Genomic DNA, 14,402 nt, shown 5'->3' with positions numbered 1-14,402 from the left:
GGATGGATTTGTCCGCTGCTGTGGTATCCCAGGTATTCTCTGCCAGCTGGAAATTCAGTTTGCAGTTTCATTTTTGACAAACTTTTTGGGTTATGAATATTTCATGAAGTAGAATTGTACTCTTTTGCTGGGGAACTGCGGGTTTAGAGTCATAGAGCACCACTTGTCCTTCGGCCCTTCTAGTCCATGCCAAAACTGTTATTCTGCCTAGTCTCATTGACCCACACCTGGACTGTAGTCCTCCATACACCTCCCATCTAAATTTCTCTTAAATGTTAAAATCCAACTCACATTCACTACTAGAGCTGGCAGCTGAATCCACCCTGTCATCACTGTCTGAGTGAAGAAGTTCCCCTTAAACATTTCACCTTTCACCCTTAACCCAGGACCTCTGACTGTAGTCCCATCTAACCTCAGTGAAAAAAGCCTGCTTGCATTTACCCTATCTATCCCTCTCGTAATTTTGTATAGCTCTATCAAATCTCCCCTCATTCTCCTCCCCTCCAGGGAATAAAGTCCTAACGTATTCAACTTTCCCTTTTTCTTGCCAATCCCAAAACCATTTATATCTCTGTGTCCACTATGGATATTCTCTGCTGAATAGACTTCTCCACCTGGCTTTGCATTGCCTTGGTAACACTGTGACAGCTAAAGGATAAAGAGGGCAACATGTGCCTGGAGGCGGAGGAGGTTGGGGAGGTCCTAAATGAATACTTTGCTTCAGTATTCACAAGTGAAAAGGATCTTGATCAGGGTGAGGTCGAAATAGAGCAGGCCTGTGTGCTGGACAATGTGGAGATTACGGAAGAAGAAGTGCTGGATCTTAAAATCATCAAGATTGATAAATCCCCAGGGCCGGATATGATACACCCCAGGTTGTTGTGGGAATTGAGAGAAGAGATCGCTGGAGCATTAGCTATGACCTTTGAATCCTCTTTGGCTACAGAGGAAGTGCTGGAGGACTGGAGAATGGCAAATGTAGTTCCCTTGTTTAAAAAAGGTAACAGGGAGAAACCTGGGAACTATAGATCGGTGAGTCTTATGTCAGTGGAAAGGATTCTTAAGGATAGGATCTACGAGCATTTGGAGAAGTACAGTCTACTCATGGATAGTCAACATGGCTTTGTGAAGGGAGATCCTGTCTCACGAGCCTGATTGAGTTTTTTTGAAGAGGTAGCAAAAGAAATTGATGAGGGTAGGGCAGTGGATGTGGTCTACATGGACCTTAGCAAGGCATTTGACAAGGTCCCTCACGAGAGACTCATCCAGAAAGTCATGAGGCATGGGATAAGTGGAACCTTGGCTGTTTGGATAAAAAATTGGCTTAAAGGAAGAAAGCAGAGGGTAGTTGTGGAAGGAAAGTATTCTGCCTGGAGGTCGGTGACTAGGGGAGTGCCGCAGGGATCTGTCCTGGTTTTATAAATGACCTGGATGTAGAGGCGGAAGGAAGGGTGAGTAAGTTTGCAGATGACATGAAGATTGGAGGAATTGTTGATGGATCTGCAGGTTGTCGAAGGTTACAGGAGGATATAGACAGGCTGCAGAGTTGGGCAGAAAAATGGCAGATGGAGTTCAATCCGGACAAGTGTGAGGTGATGCATTTTGGAGGGACAAACCAGAAGACAGGATTACAGGATTAATGGTCAGTTACTTAAGAGTGTGGATGAACAAAGGGACCTTGGGGTTCAAATCCATACATCCCTGAAAGTCGCTGCGCAGGTTGATAGGGTAGTTAAGAAGGCCTATGGGATGTTCAGCTTCATTAACGGGGATTGAGTTCAAGAGTAGAGAGATCATGTAGCAACTCTACACAAATCTCTGGTGAGACCACACTTAGAGTATTCTGTTCAATTCTGGTCACCTCATTATAGGGAGGATGTGGAAGCTATGGAGAGGGTGCAGAGGAGATTGACCAGGACGTTGCCTGGTTTGGAGAACAAGTCATTTGAAGCAAGGTTAGCAGAGTTGGGACTTTTCTCTTTGGAGCATAGAAGAATGAGAGGGGACTTGATAGAGGTCTACAAGATTATGAGAGGCATAGACAGGGTGGATAGTCAGTATCTGTTTCCCAGGGCACCAATAGCAAACACCAGAGGGCATATGTACAAAATTAAGGGAGGGAAGTTTAGGGGAGACATCAGGTGTAAGTTTTTTACACAGAGGGTTGTGAATGCCTGGAATGACTTGCCAGGGATTGTGGTGGAGGCTAAAACATTAGGGGTATTTAAGAGCCTCTTGGACAGGCACATGGATGAAAGAAAAATGGGGGGTTAGGGGGTAGTGTGGGTTTAGTACATTTTTTTAAGGATTATATGGGTCAGCACAACATGGAGGGCTGAAGGGCCTGTACTGTGTTGTAATGTTCTGTGGTTCTAAGGTAACTCGAAATGTGATGTAATAAGATACGACACTGTGGGTAGTCAGTTGCCCCTCTTGCTTCAAGTTCAGTTAATTTCATTCAACCATACACACATATACCATTAAAACGCTGCACTCAGCCTTTGCTCAAGTTTCCCTCCCTGTCACTCCACCATTTTCACGTAATATGTGTCACCCTTCTTGCTTCGTGATGCAGGGAACAGGCACTGCCAAGCATTCAGATCCAGCTGCGGCGAGAGTGTGCTGACTTTGGGGGCCATGTGGACCTCCCGGCGGGGAATGGGGCGATGGTGAAGTCACCAGGAGGGCTACAGAAGACCTTTGCCAAGCTGACCTCCCGTTTCACCAAGCGGGGGTCGTGTAGCAGCAGTAGCAGTGGTGCGAGCAGTGGCGGCGCTGGGAGCTTCTCCATCCCCAGCACCCCGTCCAAGGGCAACTTCTCCCTTGGCGGATCTGAGGAAGAGCGGAAAGGGAAGCTCGCTGGCCACTCGGACCTAAGGCTGCAGAGCATCCTGAACATCGGACACTTCCCGAAGACCGCCGAGTCCCAGGAAGTCACCCGAGGCGCAGGCAGCCCCATGGTCAATGGCTTCTCACTGGACAAGAGGGAGGCCTTCCTGAAAGGCGATGACAGCAAGGACGACCAGGGCATCAAGCTACCTAGCGACCAGGAGATGCAGGATGTTATTGACTTCCTGTCCGGTTTCAACATGGGCAAATCCCAGCAGGCATCACCTCTCGTCAACCGGAGGAATTCTGCCCCGGTGCCCGAGCAGAAGGTGCCCGCCCTGCAGCAGACGCAGGCTACGCCACACACCCCGCTGCCGACATCCCAGCAGCTGCAGCAGCAGCCACCACCGTTGCAAAAACCACAGCTGCAGTACTACCAGCACCTCCTGCAGCCCATTGGGCAGCAGCCCCTGGGTCCCCGTGCTGCCGGCAAATGGCCCAACAGCTCCCCACAGCTGAGCTCGGGAGCGGGGCTGTCTCCGATGGGGCCGCTAGGCCAGTGGAACAACCCTGCCACGCACTCAGACTTGGGCTCGGACTTGTACAGCCTGGGTCTCGTGGGGAACTACATGGAGAGCGTCATGGACAACGTCATGTCTGACATGTTAGGCCCAAAGGTGGCCAACACCAGGAACAACACCTGGCCCAACCGGGTGCAGAATGATGGCGTCTTCGGAATGCTGGGAGACATCCTGCCCTTTGATCCCGCAGGTAAATTTTCCAAACTCTTCTCTGTATCTCTGCTGAATCTTAGAAAGGTCCTAGTGACAGTAAAGTCCCAGAGCAGGGGTGGCGAACCTATGCCAAGGTAACATGCACAAAAATATTGTGGCACACGGCATGCACTGCTGACTCTGTAAGCCCCATCCATAATAAAAAGATCTTTAACCAACCATGACGTTTACTGCTAAATGAAGCAGCGAATAACTTTTTACAAACCGCAAACAGTGAGATTTTTCATTGGAAATGTCTCACGCTGGCTTGGCGCCAACTAGATTGTTGGAAGAACACATGACATTGGATGGTACGTTGCGAAATCCTTGCAGACCTAATGTATATGTTTACAATAACAAAGCTATTTAGAAATTATGTCTTTTTACATGATCTTTTGAGGAGATTAATATTTAGGACACTAAGGGATACGAGGAGAAAGCAGAATATTGGGCTGAGATGGAAATTGGGTCAGCCATGATGGGCCAAATGGCCTAATTCTGCACCTGTATCTTAAGGTCTTATATTTAATTAATAATTTTCGAACAGGTTTTCTAAAATGCTTTACTTATTTCAATTTGTTCCTATTATATTTTTATTAACAGTAAAACAATGAACACACATAAATAAAAAACAGGGCTTATCCTTTTCCCTTTTAAAAAAAAGTTCATAATTATTGGCACTAATCTATTCATCAATGATAACTGCTCAAAATTACCATGGCACATGGGAGAATTTTTTGAAGAATGTTACCAATGTGGGCATACGCTATGAAAAAGGTTTGCCACCCTGTCATAGGCTCTTGAAGTCCTGGGCTCAAGTTGTTCATAATTGTTGATGCAAACCACAAGTGTGAAGTGTTGTGTATTAGAAAGTCTCACTCGACCTTGACTGGAGTATCCCCGACAAGGCAAAACCGAAAAGAGAGGAGTTTAACCTAAGAGCAATTTCCTCAAGTGTGCTGGGGAGGGGGCAGGTAAAGTACTGGGGAGGGTGACTACGTACAATATTACAAGCACTTGTAATAAACACAAGACATTCCACAGATGCTGGAAATCTTGAACAAAATGCTGGAGGAACTCAGCATCTCTATAGTGGAATGAACAATGTTTCATCAGGACTGGAAAGGAAGGGTACAAAAGCCAGATTTAGCTGGAGGGAGGGGAAAGAGTACAAGTTGGCAGGTGATAAGTGAGACTAGGTGAGAGGGAATGTTAGTGGCTGGGGGGCAGGCTGAAGTAAGAAGCTGGGAGGGGATAAGTAAAGGGCTCCAAAGAGTAAAACCCTAACTCACTCAACCTTCCCTCATAAGACGTGCTCTCCAATCTGGATATTTTGGACCAAGGCCTCAGCATTCTTAAGTGAACAGCCAGAAGTCGTGGTTCATGTAGGTACCAATGACATGGGTAGGATGAGTGATAAGGTTCTGCATAGACAGTTCAGGGAGTTAGGTGCTCAGTTAAAGGGCAGGACCTTCAGGATTGTGATCTCAAGGTTGCTACCTGTACCACATGCTAGTAAGGCCAGAACTAAGAAGATTATATAGTTTAATGAGTGGCTAAGGAGCAGGTGTAGGAGGGAGGGCATAAGAATTCTGGATCATTGGGCTCTCTTCCAAGGAATGTGGGAACTGTACAGAAGGGATGGTTTGCACCTGAACTGGAGGGGGACTAATATCCTGGTGGGAAGGTTTGCTAATGCTGCCTGGTGGGGTTTAAACTGGAGTTGCAGGGGGGTGGAAAGCAGGATGCATCAGTAACAGAGCCTCTTGTGGCACTTTTTTCTCTCCTCCCTCCCTTCAGTGGGCTCGGACCCCGAGTTTGCCCGATACGTGGCGGGCGTGAGCCAGGCTATGCAGCAGAAGCGGCAGACGCAGCATGTCCGACGACACAGCACCGCCAGGACCAACTGGCCTGTCTCCGAGGAGGCTCACCGGCCATGGCAGGCTCCCGAGTTCTTCACCGAGGGGTAGGCCTGACAGCTTGGGATCCTGGACTGTGGGGGCAGGGGAAGGCCGAGTCCAGACCAGGGTGGGATGGGGAGGGGTTTAAGAGAGCAGTGTCTAGTCCAGTGGAACTTGGGGAGTCCAGGAAAGGGTGGGGAAAGCCGTGTCCAGATTAGTGAGGGGTAGTGGGGAAGGCAGAGTCTAGAGCAGGGAGGGGTGCGGAGAACAGTGTCCAAACAAGGAAGAAGTGGGGAGGGCAGGGACAAGACCAGGGAGTGATGGGGAAGGCTGAGTCCAGACCAGGAGGGTAGGATCCAGATCAGGGACTGCTGGGGTGGGTATGGTCACGACCAGGGTGGGATGGGGACAGGGTCCAGACTAGGGTGGGTGGGGAGAGCAGATCCAGACCAGGGATGGGAGGGGAAGGGCAGTGTAGAGAGTATTGGAAGAAGAGGGTCCTAGTCCCAAGAAACTTGGGTGAGAGGACAGGGACCAGCCAGGATCAGTTGGAGAGGGGATCTGTTACAGCGCTGTGATAGCAGTGTCTGTTGTCATGGGAGTTGAGTGAGTATATCTCCAGGGTCCAAAGGGAGCTTTAAGTGATCGGAGATCCGTCGAACAGATGTTCTCACTCTTGTCTTGTGACTTATCCCCAGCTCTTTTAACCAATTCCATGACCACTACTATCGTCACTGGCCCAGCTGTAGCCCAGAGCAGCCGTGCTGTTGTCAAGATGTCTTACTCCTCACACATTCCCAATAATTTGAGGGTGGGGGAGGAAGTCACTGAGGAGGGTGAGAGGCTTGAGCATTGGCACCTCGGACATACATTAGAAGGTCAAGAAGGTCCTGTTCCTATCTGTGTGGGACAATCTATAAACTATTACATCTCTTTTTGTTCATGTTGTCCACTGTGTATGAGGCAGAGGAGTGCAGAAGTTCTCCCTACACCACGCAATACGTGCAGGGGTTAGAAATCCGTAGCTAAAGCAGAAGGGGGAACACCCAGCAGGTCGGTCAGCATCTGTGGAGAGAGAAACAGTTCGGACCCAGTTTTACTTATGGAGACGCAGTGTGGAACAGGCCCTTCCAGCCCATTGAGCTACACCGCTCAGCAACCCACCTGTTTAACACTAGCCTACCAACAGGACAGTTTACAATGACCAATTAACCTACTAACCTGGGGAAAACATATACAATCCTGAAAATGGTATGGAACTGAACTTCTGAACGCCCCGAGCTGTAATAGTGTTAGACTATCCGTGACGGCCTATTTGTCCAAATTGGAAAAGAGTGGGTCTCTTTGTTGTACCCATCCCTCCTGCCTCCCTCCCCAGGTCTCGAAACCATTTTATTTTCTCCTCTTTTAATACAAGTTTTTCGATTGACTATAATAACATAACAAAACTGTACAATAATCAGGGCATCATAATCTAATTACAGATTCATATTATAGGATTAATACTATTGACAACACATTTAAGCTCCTGAAGGGCTCGCTGTTCCTGGAAATCCCCCACTGTGCCCGTGGACGCAGCATACTTTTTCTCCAGGATACCCAAGCATGGACATAAGCCCTGAAAAGAAGCAGGCAGTTGGTTCAGCCAGAGCCCTCGACTGCCTGCCAGCTGGACCCATGAATGGCCACCTTGGCCAAACTCAGGAGCAGGCCAACCAGAAGTCTTCCAAGTGACCCATCTCTCCTCCACTATGGGGGACTGTGGATCAGGAGCGTTGGGGCTGAGGTGTAACTAGGTCTCAAGGAGCAGCCCCTTCAGATAGTCAAATAGAGGCTGCAACCTCTCACACTCCTTATTTTCCATTTTATTTTATTTAGAGATACAGCGTAAAATAGGCCCTTTCAGCCCATCGAGCCTCAGCCCACAGCAACCCACCTATTCAACCCTAGCCTAATCACAGGACAATTTACATGACCAATTAACCTGTATATCTTTGGACTGTGCAAGGAAAACTACACATTCACAGAGAGGACGTACAAACCGTCAGTGCGATACAATTACAGCTCAGGGTGTCAGAGTTTGGAGTTCAGTTCTGTAAGGAGTCAGTATGTTCTTCCTGGAATGTGTGGGTTTTCTCTGGGTGCTCCAGTTCCCTCCCATGGTCTAAAGATGTACCAGTTAGTAAATTAATTGGTCATTGTAAATTGTCCTGTGATTAGGGCAGAATTAAGTCAGGGTTGCTGGGCAGCACGGCTCGAAAGGCCAGAAGGGCCGATACTGTACTGCACTGTATCTCAATAAACAGACTGCCTTGGTGTGTCTAGACAGTAGACTCACTCTTTTCCAATTTGGGCAGTAGACAGTAGAATGGCTTACTTCTGTTCCTATGTCTTATGGTTTTACGACGGAGCAGGACAAGGATTATCTTCTCTCTTTCCTCGTTCTGATGGAGGATTTATGATCTGGAACATTGCCTCTATTTCCCCATCCACAGATACGACCTGACCTGTTGAATACTCTTGTTTGTTCACTCCTCACTGAACGAGCTTCTCTCAGCTTAATGAACATTTACCATTGCTGATTTCAGTGTAAATTATATATCCTCAACCAGGCTGGATTACACTGGTTAAGAGTTGCTGAGTACTGGGTGTATAGATTCAAGATTCAAGATTGTTTGATGTCATTTCCTGTACACAAGTGTAAAGGAGAATGAAATAATTGTACTCCGGATCTGATGCAGCACAAAAAACAATGCAAGAATAATAAATGTACAATAAATACAATTACATAAGATGACTTGTATATGTAAATGGATGTATATCTATACATTGATGCTAGCCACAGGAGTGTCTGCACACAAGGTGACTGACAAGAAATGATGAAGTAGTGGTGGTTGGGATGTGGAGGGGAGGATTAGTGGGTGGAGGTGCTTGGGGAAAGTAACTGTTTTTGAGTCTGGTGGTCATAGTGTGGATGCTACGTAGCCTCCTCTGTAATGGGAGCAATGTGATAACCTGTTCTCTGTTTCTCAGGGAAGTGATGAACTGGTCAGGGACACAGGGAGACTCGGCCAGTTCCAGTGATGAGGCGTCTTCTGCTAATGGAGACAGTTTATTCTCCATGTTCTCAGGGCCTGACCTTGTTGCTGCTGTCAAACAGAGAAGGTGAGCAAAGTTAATGATCACCTTTGTCCTTTATTTATTCAGAGTGAGCGTTAACTTCACAGCTTTTCACCCACGGATGCTGCCCTGAACCCCTACTGTCTGTGTTACCCTGATCAGCATGGATCACTCACCTCAACTCTGAACTGATTATCAGAGGTTCTGTGAAAGAGGACTCTGCTAATTCAGTAAGGAGGGTGTAAGTGTCCAGGTGTGTTGTTTATGGATGAACAGGAGACTACTTCTTGCCTTCAAGCAATGCCACCAAACATGATTTATTTGTTTGCTTTCTGTTTGTTTGTGTGTTTAATCTAGAGATACAGCACCAGCCCTTCAAGTGCCACGACTCAGCAACCCACTAATTTAACCCTAGCCTAATCACAGGACAATTCACTATGACCAATTAACCTACTAACCTGTACGTCTTTGGAATGTGGTTATGAAACAAGCGCGCGCGCTCGCACACACACACACGCACACACACACACACACACATATATATACACATTACTTACAGACACCCCAAACTATAATAGCGTTGCCCTAACTGCTACAAGATTGTGGTGCAGTTGTTGTGTGTCACACATCCTGCATTCCCATGCTGATTGTTCACAAAGCCAAGACTTTAAGACATTCTGAGGTGGCGAGGGGGAGGAAGGGATTTGGACAAGTTTTCCCATCAGTCTCCACACAGCCCTGAAACCAAACTGAATAAAAGGACCCATTGTGTTGCCTCAAAAAGATGACATCTGCCATTAAGGACCCCTATCATCCAAGACATGTCCTCTTTTCATTGCTACCATCAGGGAGGAGGTACAGGAGCCTGAAAACACACACTAATGTTTCTGGAACAGTCTCTTCCCCTTGGCCATCAAACTTCTGAATGGACAATAAACCCATGAATACTACCTCATGATTTACTTCTCTCTCTTTTTGCACTACTTAAATTAATTTCTCGCTTTATATATACTTATTGTAATTGATTGTTTTTATTATTCTGTATTGCAGTGCAGAGCAGCTGCAAAACAACAAATGTCATGATATATGCAATGATATTAAACCTGAACCTGATTGTGCTCATGTCTAACAAGTGACCTTTACTCTTCTGTTCGACAGAAAACACAGCAGTGGCGATCAAGAATCTTCCACCTTGCCTTCTCCTCCTGTCTTATCCACACTCGATGATCTTAGCCAGGTACGTACCCTCTTCTTCCTAAAAAGATTATAAACACAAGCGATTCCGCAGGTGCTGGAAATCCAAAATGCAGGAGGAACTCAGCAATTCAAACAGGAATAATCAGTCGACATTTAGCTTTTTCCCTCCACCGTCCGATTTTTGAAAAGTTCATGATTGTATGAACACCACCTCATTCTTCCTTTTTCACACTATTTCTTTATTTATGTATGTATGTATTTATTTATTTATTGCTTAAATGACTTTTAAGTCTTGCAAAAAACAAATTTCATGACATATGTCACTGATAATAAACCTGATTGTGATTATACAACGATGTGAAGGCTTTGGAAAGGGTGCAGAATCAGGCTTATCACTATCTTATGTTACTATAAATTATAAAATAAATCTGCAGTTCAAAAAAAAAGGAATTGTGAGGTGGTGTTCATGGGTCATGGACCACTCAGAGATCTGATGGTGGAGGGAAGGGAAGATGTTGCTGAATCATCATGTGTGGGTCTTCAGTCTCCTGTACTTCCTCTCTAAATGTAGAATCAGGTTTAATATCACTGGCGTATGACGTGAAATTTGTTGTAATGGGTGAGCAATTTCAAGTTCCTGGGTGTCAGCATCTCTGAGGATCTATCCTGAGCCCAACGCATTGATGCAGTTATAAAGACAGTGGAACAGTTTAATAGGAGTTTGAAGGGATTTGGTATGTTTTTAAAGACACTGGCAAATTTCTACAGATGTATTGTAGAGAACATTCTAAATGGCTGTGTCGACGTCTGGTATGGGGTGGGGCTGGGGGGCATTGCACAGGATCAAAATAAGTTGCAGGAAGTTGTAAATTCAGTCCTCTCCACCATGGACACTAGCCACCCCAGCATCCAAGACATCTTCAAGAAGCGATGCCTCATAAAGGTGATGTCCATCATTGAACACCCCTATCATTCAGCTCATGCCCTGTTCCCATTGCTACCATCAAGAAGGAGGTACAGGAGCTTGGAGATGCAATGAAGCATAGATTGGGTAGACAGAATCGATTTCCCAGGGTACAGGGTAAAAATATCAAATACTAGAGCACATGCATTTAAGATGGAAGGAGGAAAGTAAAGAAGATGTGTGAGGCAAATTTTTGTTTTATACGGACAGTGGTGGATGTTTGGAATGTGCTACCAGGAGTGGTGGTGGAGGCAGATATGAATGTGGCATTAAAGAGATTCTTAGATGACACATCAATATGGTGGGATATGGACCATGTATAGTTTAATTTAACTTCATGGGCCAAAGGGCCTGTACCTATGCTATACTGTTCTATATTTTATTTATTTTTCAGTGGGTGAAGCCCTTCCTGATGGTAATAATGAGAAGAGGGCATGTTCCAGGTGGCGAGGGTCCTTAATGATGGATGCTTTCTTTTTGAGGCACTACTTTTGAAGATGTTCTCAATGTTTGTGGCTGTTTTGGAGATAGCTGAGCTTACAAACCTCTGCTCTTTTTTATTGGGTGTGGGACATTTTTCTTGGCCATTGTTGTGGTTCTGAGATGATACTTTGCTGATGAGGTGTGGAACAGCAGTGCTAGAGATGCTGCTGTTGGAGAAGATCTGAGGAGGGTTCTGGTGGTTTGATGTGCTGTGTGTGATCCAAGAGATACCCTGTGCTCTGCAGTGCCAGGGATGCCCTTTATGAGGGGTACAGATCCAAGAGACATCCTATTCTCTGCAGTGCCAGAGATGCCCTTTATGAGGGGTACAGATCCAAGAGACATCCTATTCTCTGCAGTGCCAGAGATGCCCTTCATGAGGGGTACAGATCCAAGAGGCATCCTGTGCTCTGCAGTGCCAGAGATGCCCTTCATGAGGGGTACAGATCCAAGAGACTCCCTGTGCTCTACAGTGCCAGAGATGCCCTTCATGAGGGGTACAGATCCAAGAGACACCCTGTTCTTTGCAGTGCCAGAGATGCCCTTTATGAGGGGTACAGATCCAAGAGACACCCTGTGCTCTGCAGTGCCAGAGATGCCCTTCATGAGGGGTACAGATCCAAGAGACACCCTGTGCTCCTGGAGTGCTGGAGGTACCCCTCATGAAGAGCGTAGGGCAGGTTTTTCCCTCAGGTTGGGTGAGACTAGAATTAGACATGAAAGGTGAAGTTTTTGAGGGGAACCTAAGGGAACTTCTTCACTCAGAGGGTAGTGCGAGTATGGAATGAGCTGCCAGTGGAAGTGGTTCAATTTCAACATTTAAGAGAAGCTTGGGTAGGTACATGGATGGGAGGGATTTGGAACACTGGTCCAGATGCATGTCTATGGGATCAGGCAGAAAACCAGTTCAGCACAGGCTAGATGGGACTGAAGACCCTGTTTCTGTGCTGCAGAGCTCTTTGACTCAGTCTGGAAATACGTGAATTGATATGCTTTGGAAGGTCAAACTTCAAGGCAGAACACAGGATTAATGGCAGGATTCTTAGCAGTGTGGAGGAACAGTGAGATCTTGGGTTTTATATTCCCGTAATGTTGCTACATAAGTTGATAGGGTGTTTAAGAAGGCGTAAGATCTGTTGGCCTTCACAAGTCAGGAGATGGAGTTCAAGTGCTGTGAGTTAATATTGTATCTCCTGTTAGACCACACTTGGAGTATTGTGTTCAGTTCTGGTCCCATCATTATAGGAAGGATGTGGAAGCTTTAGAGAGCATGCAGAGGAGACTTACTAGGATGCTGCCTGGATTAGAAAGCAGGAAGAAAGGCTGAGCAAGTTAGGGCTTTTCTCTTTGGAGCGAAGGAGGACGAGGGGTAACTTAATGTGATGTATAAGATGATAAGAGACCTATATTATCTGGTCAGAAATGCTAAAAAGAGTGGCATAGTTTTAAGGTGATTGGAGAAAAGTGTAGGGGAAATACAAGAGGTAGATACTTTTTACACAGAATGGTAGGTGTGCTGCCGGGGTGCTGGTAGAGGCAAAAAGGTTAGGGACATTTAAGAGATCCTTAGATAGGCACATGGAAGGAAGAAAAATGGAGGGCTATGTGGAAGAACAAAACATAGAAGAGTACAGCACAGGAACAAGCTTGCGCCAAACCAGCTAAAGAGTAAATCAATAAAAACCCAAAAACTAATCCTTCCTACCTACACATATCCATCCATCTTCCTCATATTCATGTGCCTATCCAAATGTCTCTTAGAAGTCTCTAATACACTTGCCTCTACTACCATACCAGGCAGCGCATTCTAGGCATCCACCACTCTCTGAGTAAAAAAACTTATCCCTCACCTCCCCTTTCACCTTCAATGCATGCCCTCTGGTATTAGACATTTCAATCCTGGGAGACAGATACTCTCTGGCCACTCTGTCTATGCTTCTCATAACCTTATAAACCTCTTATCAGATCTCCCCTCAGCCTTCGCTGCTCCAGTGAAAATAACTTAAGTTTATAGTATGTCTTCTAAACCAGGCAGCAACTTGCTAAACCTGTTCTGCACCCTCTCTGAAGCCTCAACATCGTTTATATGGTGGGGTGACCAGAAATGGATGCAGTACTTCAGATGTAGCCTAACCAGAGTTTTATGAAGTTGCAGCATAACCTCTTGATTTTTGAACTCAGTGCCTTGACTAACAAAAGCAAGTATTCCATAAGCTTTTTTAATCACCTTATCGACCTGTGTAGCCATTGAACCCCAAGATCTCTGCTCAGCAATACTGTTAAGAATCTTTCAGTGTACTGTTTAAGGATCTGTGTACTGTCTCCTTGCATTTGCCCTATCTAGTTGCAATACTTTGCATTTATCTGGGTAAACTCCATCTCAACCCAGATCCCCCCTCATTCTCCTGAACTCCAGGGAATACAGCCCAAGAGCTGCCAGACATTCCTCATAGGGTAACCCTTTCATTCCTGGAATCACTCTCGTGAATCTTCTCTGCACCCTCTCCAATGTCGGTATATCCTTTCGAAAATAAGGAGCCCAAAATAACAGCTCAGATGCTGTGTTTGATCCTAACTTCCAAGGCTTTACATACTTTTTGATTTTCGTCTTAAATTCATCACCTCTCTGGACATCTAAGATTTTCTTATCGTTCCATCCCGATGCTTCCTTCTAGCAGGAGCATACCTTTACTGTACTCTGTGCATTTGATCTTTAAACACCTCCCACATGTTGTAGGTGTGCCAGAAAAAAGGTAATCCCAATGAACTCTCCTTAGTTGCTGCCTACTGCCCTCATAAGGGAAGGGTTAGATTGATCTCCTCCTTAAGCCCATCCGGGGCATGCGGTGCTGACAGCAGCTCGCCAGAATCCTCTGTCTTGGGCCAGTCTTTCATGTTGTCTCCAGGTGTAGCCCATCTTGGTGTACACTTGCTCTCCTAGGAATGAGGTCTTTGGAGCTTCTGCTGGCATTTCTGTATCTCTGGGTTTTTATGGGATGAGGTTGCTTGCCCCATTCCAGCCCTCTTCCTTTTGCAGCTGGATTTGGGATCGTCCATGGCAGAGTTTAGGTTGACCTTAGAGTAAGTTAAAGGGTCAGCACAACATTGTGGGCTGAAGGGCCTGTACTGGTCTAT

At 46.1% G+C, this 14,402-nt stretch overlaps 1 protein-coding gene across 5 annotated transcripts in view; it reads left to right on the top strand.

Moving 5' to 3' along the window:
• The window catches only part of LOC132407065 (granule associated Rac and RHOG effector protein 1-like), a 244,548-nt gene that overhangs the window by 226,603 nt on the left and 3,543 nt on the right, over window positions 1-14,402 (top strand). For all 5 annotated transcript variants that reach the window (XM_059993321.1, XM_059993320.1, XM_059993324.1 and 2 more), the window contains 4 exons: window positions 2,576-3,600; window positions 5,403-5,568; window positions 8,537-8,668; window positions 9,782-9,860. In XM_059993321.1, coding sequence (XP_059849304.1) covers window positions 2,576-3,600; window positions 5,403-5,568; window positions 8,537-8,668; window positions 9,782-9,860 — 1,402 coding nt within the window. The remainder of the gene's footprint in view (window positions 1-2,575; window positions 3,601-5,402; window positions 5,569-8,536; window positions 8,669-9,781; window positions 9,861-14,402) is intronic.

The sequence above is a fragment of the Hypanus sabinus genome, chromosome 17, assembly GCF_030144855.1.
Source record: "Hypanus sabinus isolate sHypSab1 chromosome 17, sHypSab1.hap1, whole genome shotgun sequence".
Lineage (NCBI taxonomy): Eukaryota > Metazoa > Chordata > Chondrichthyes > Myliobatiformes > Dasyatidae > Hypanus > Hypanus sabinus.
This window is presented reverse-complemented; position numbering and strand designations above follow the sequence as displayed.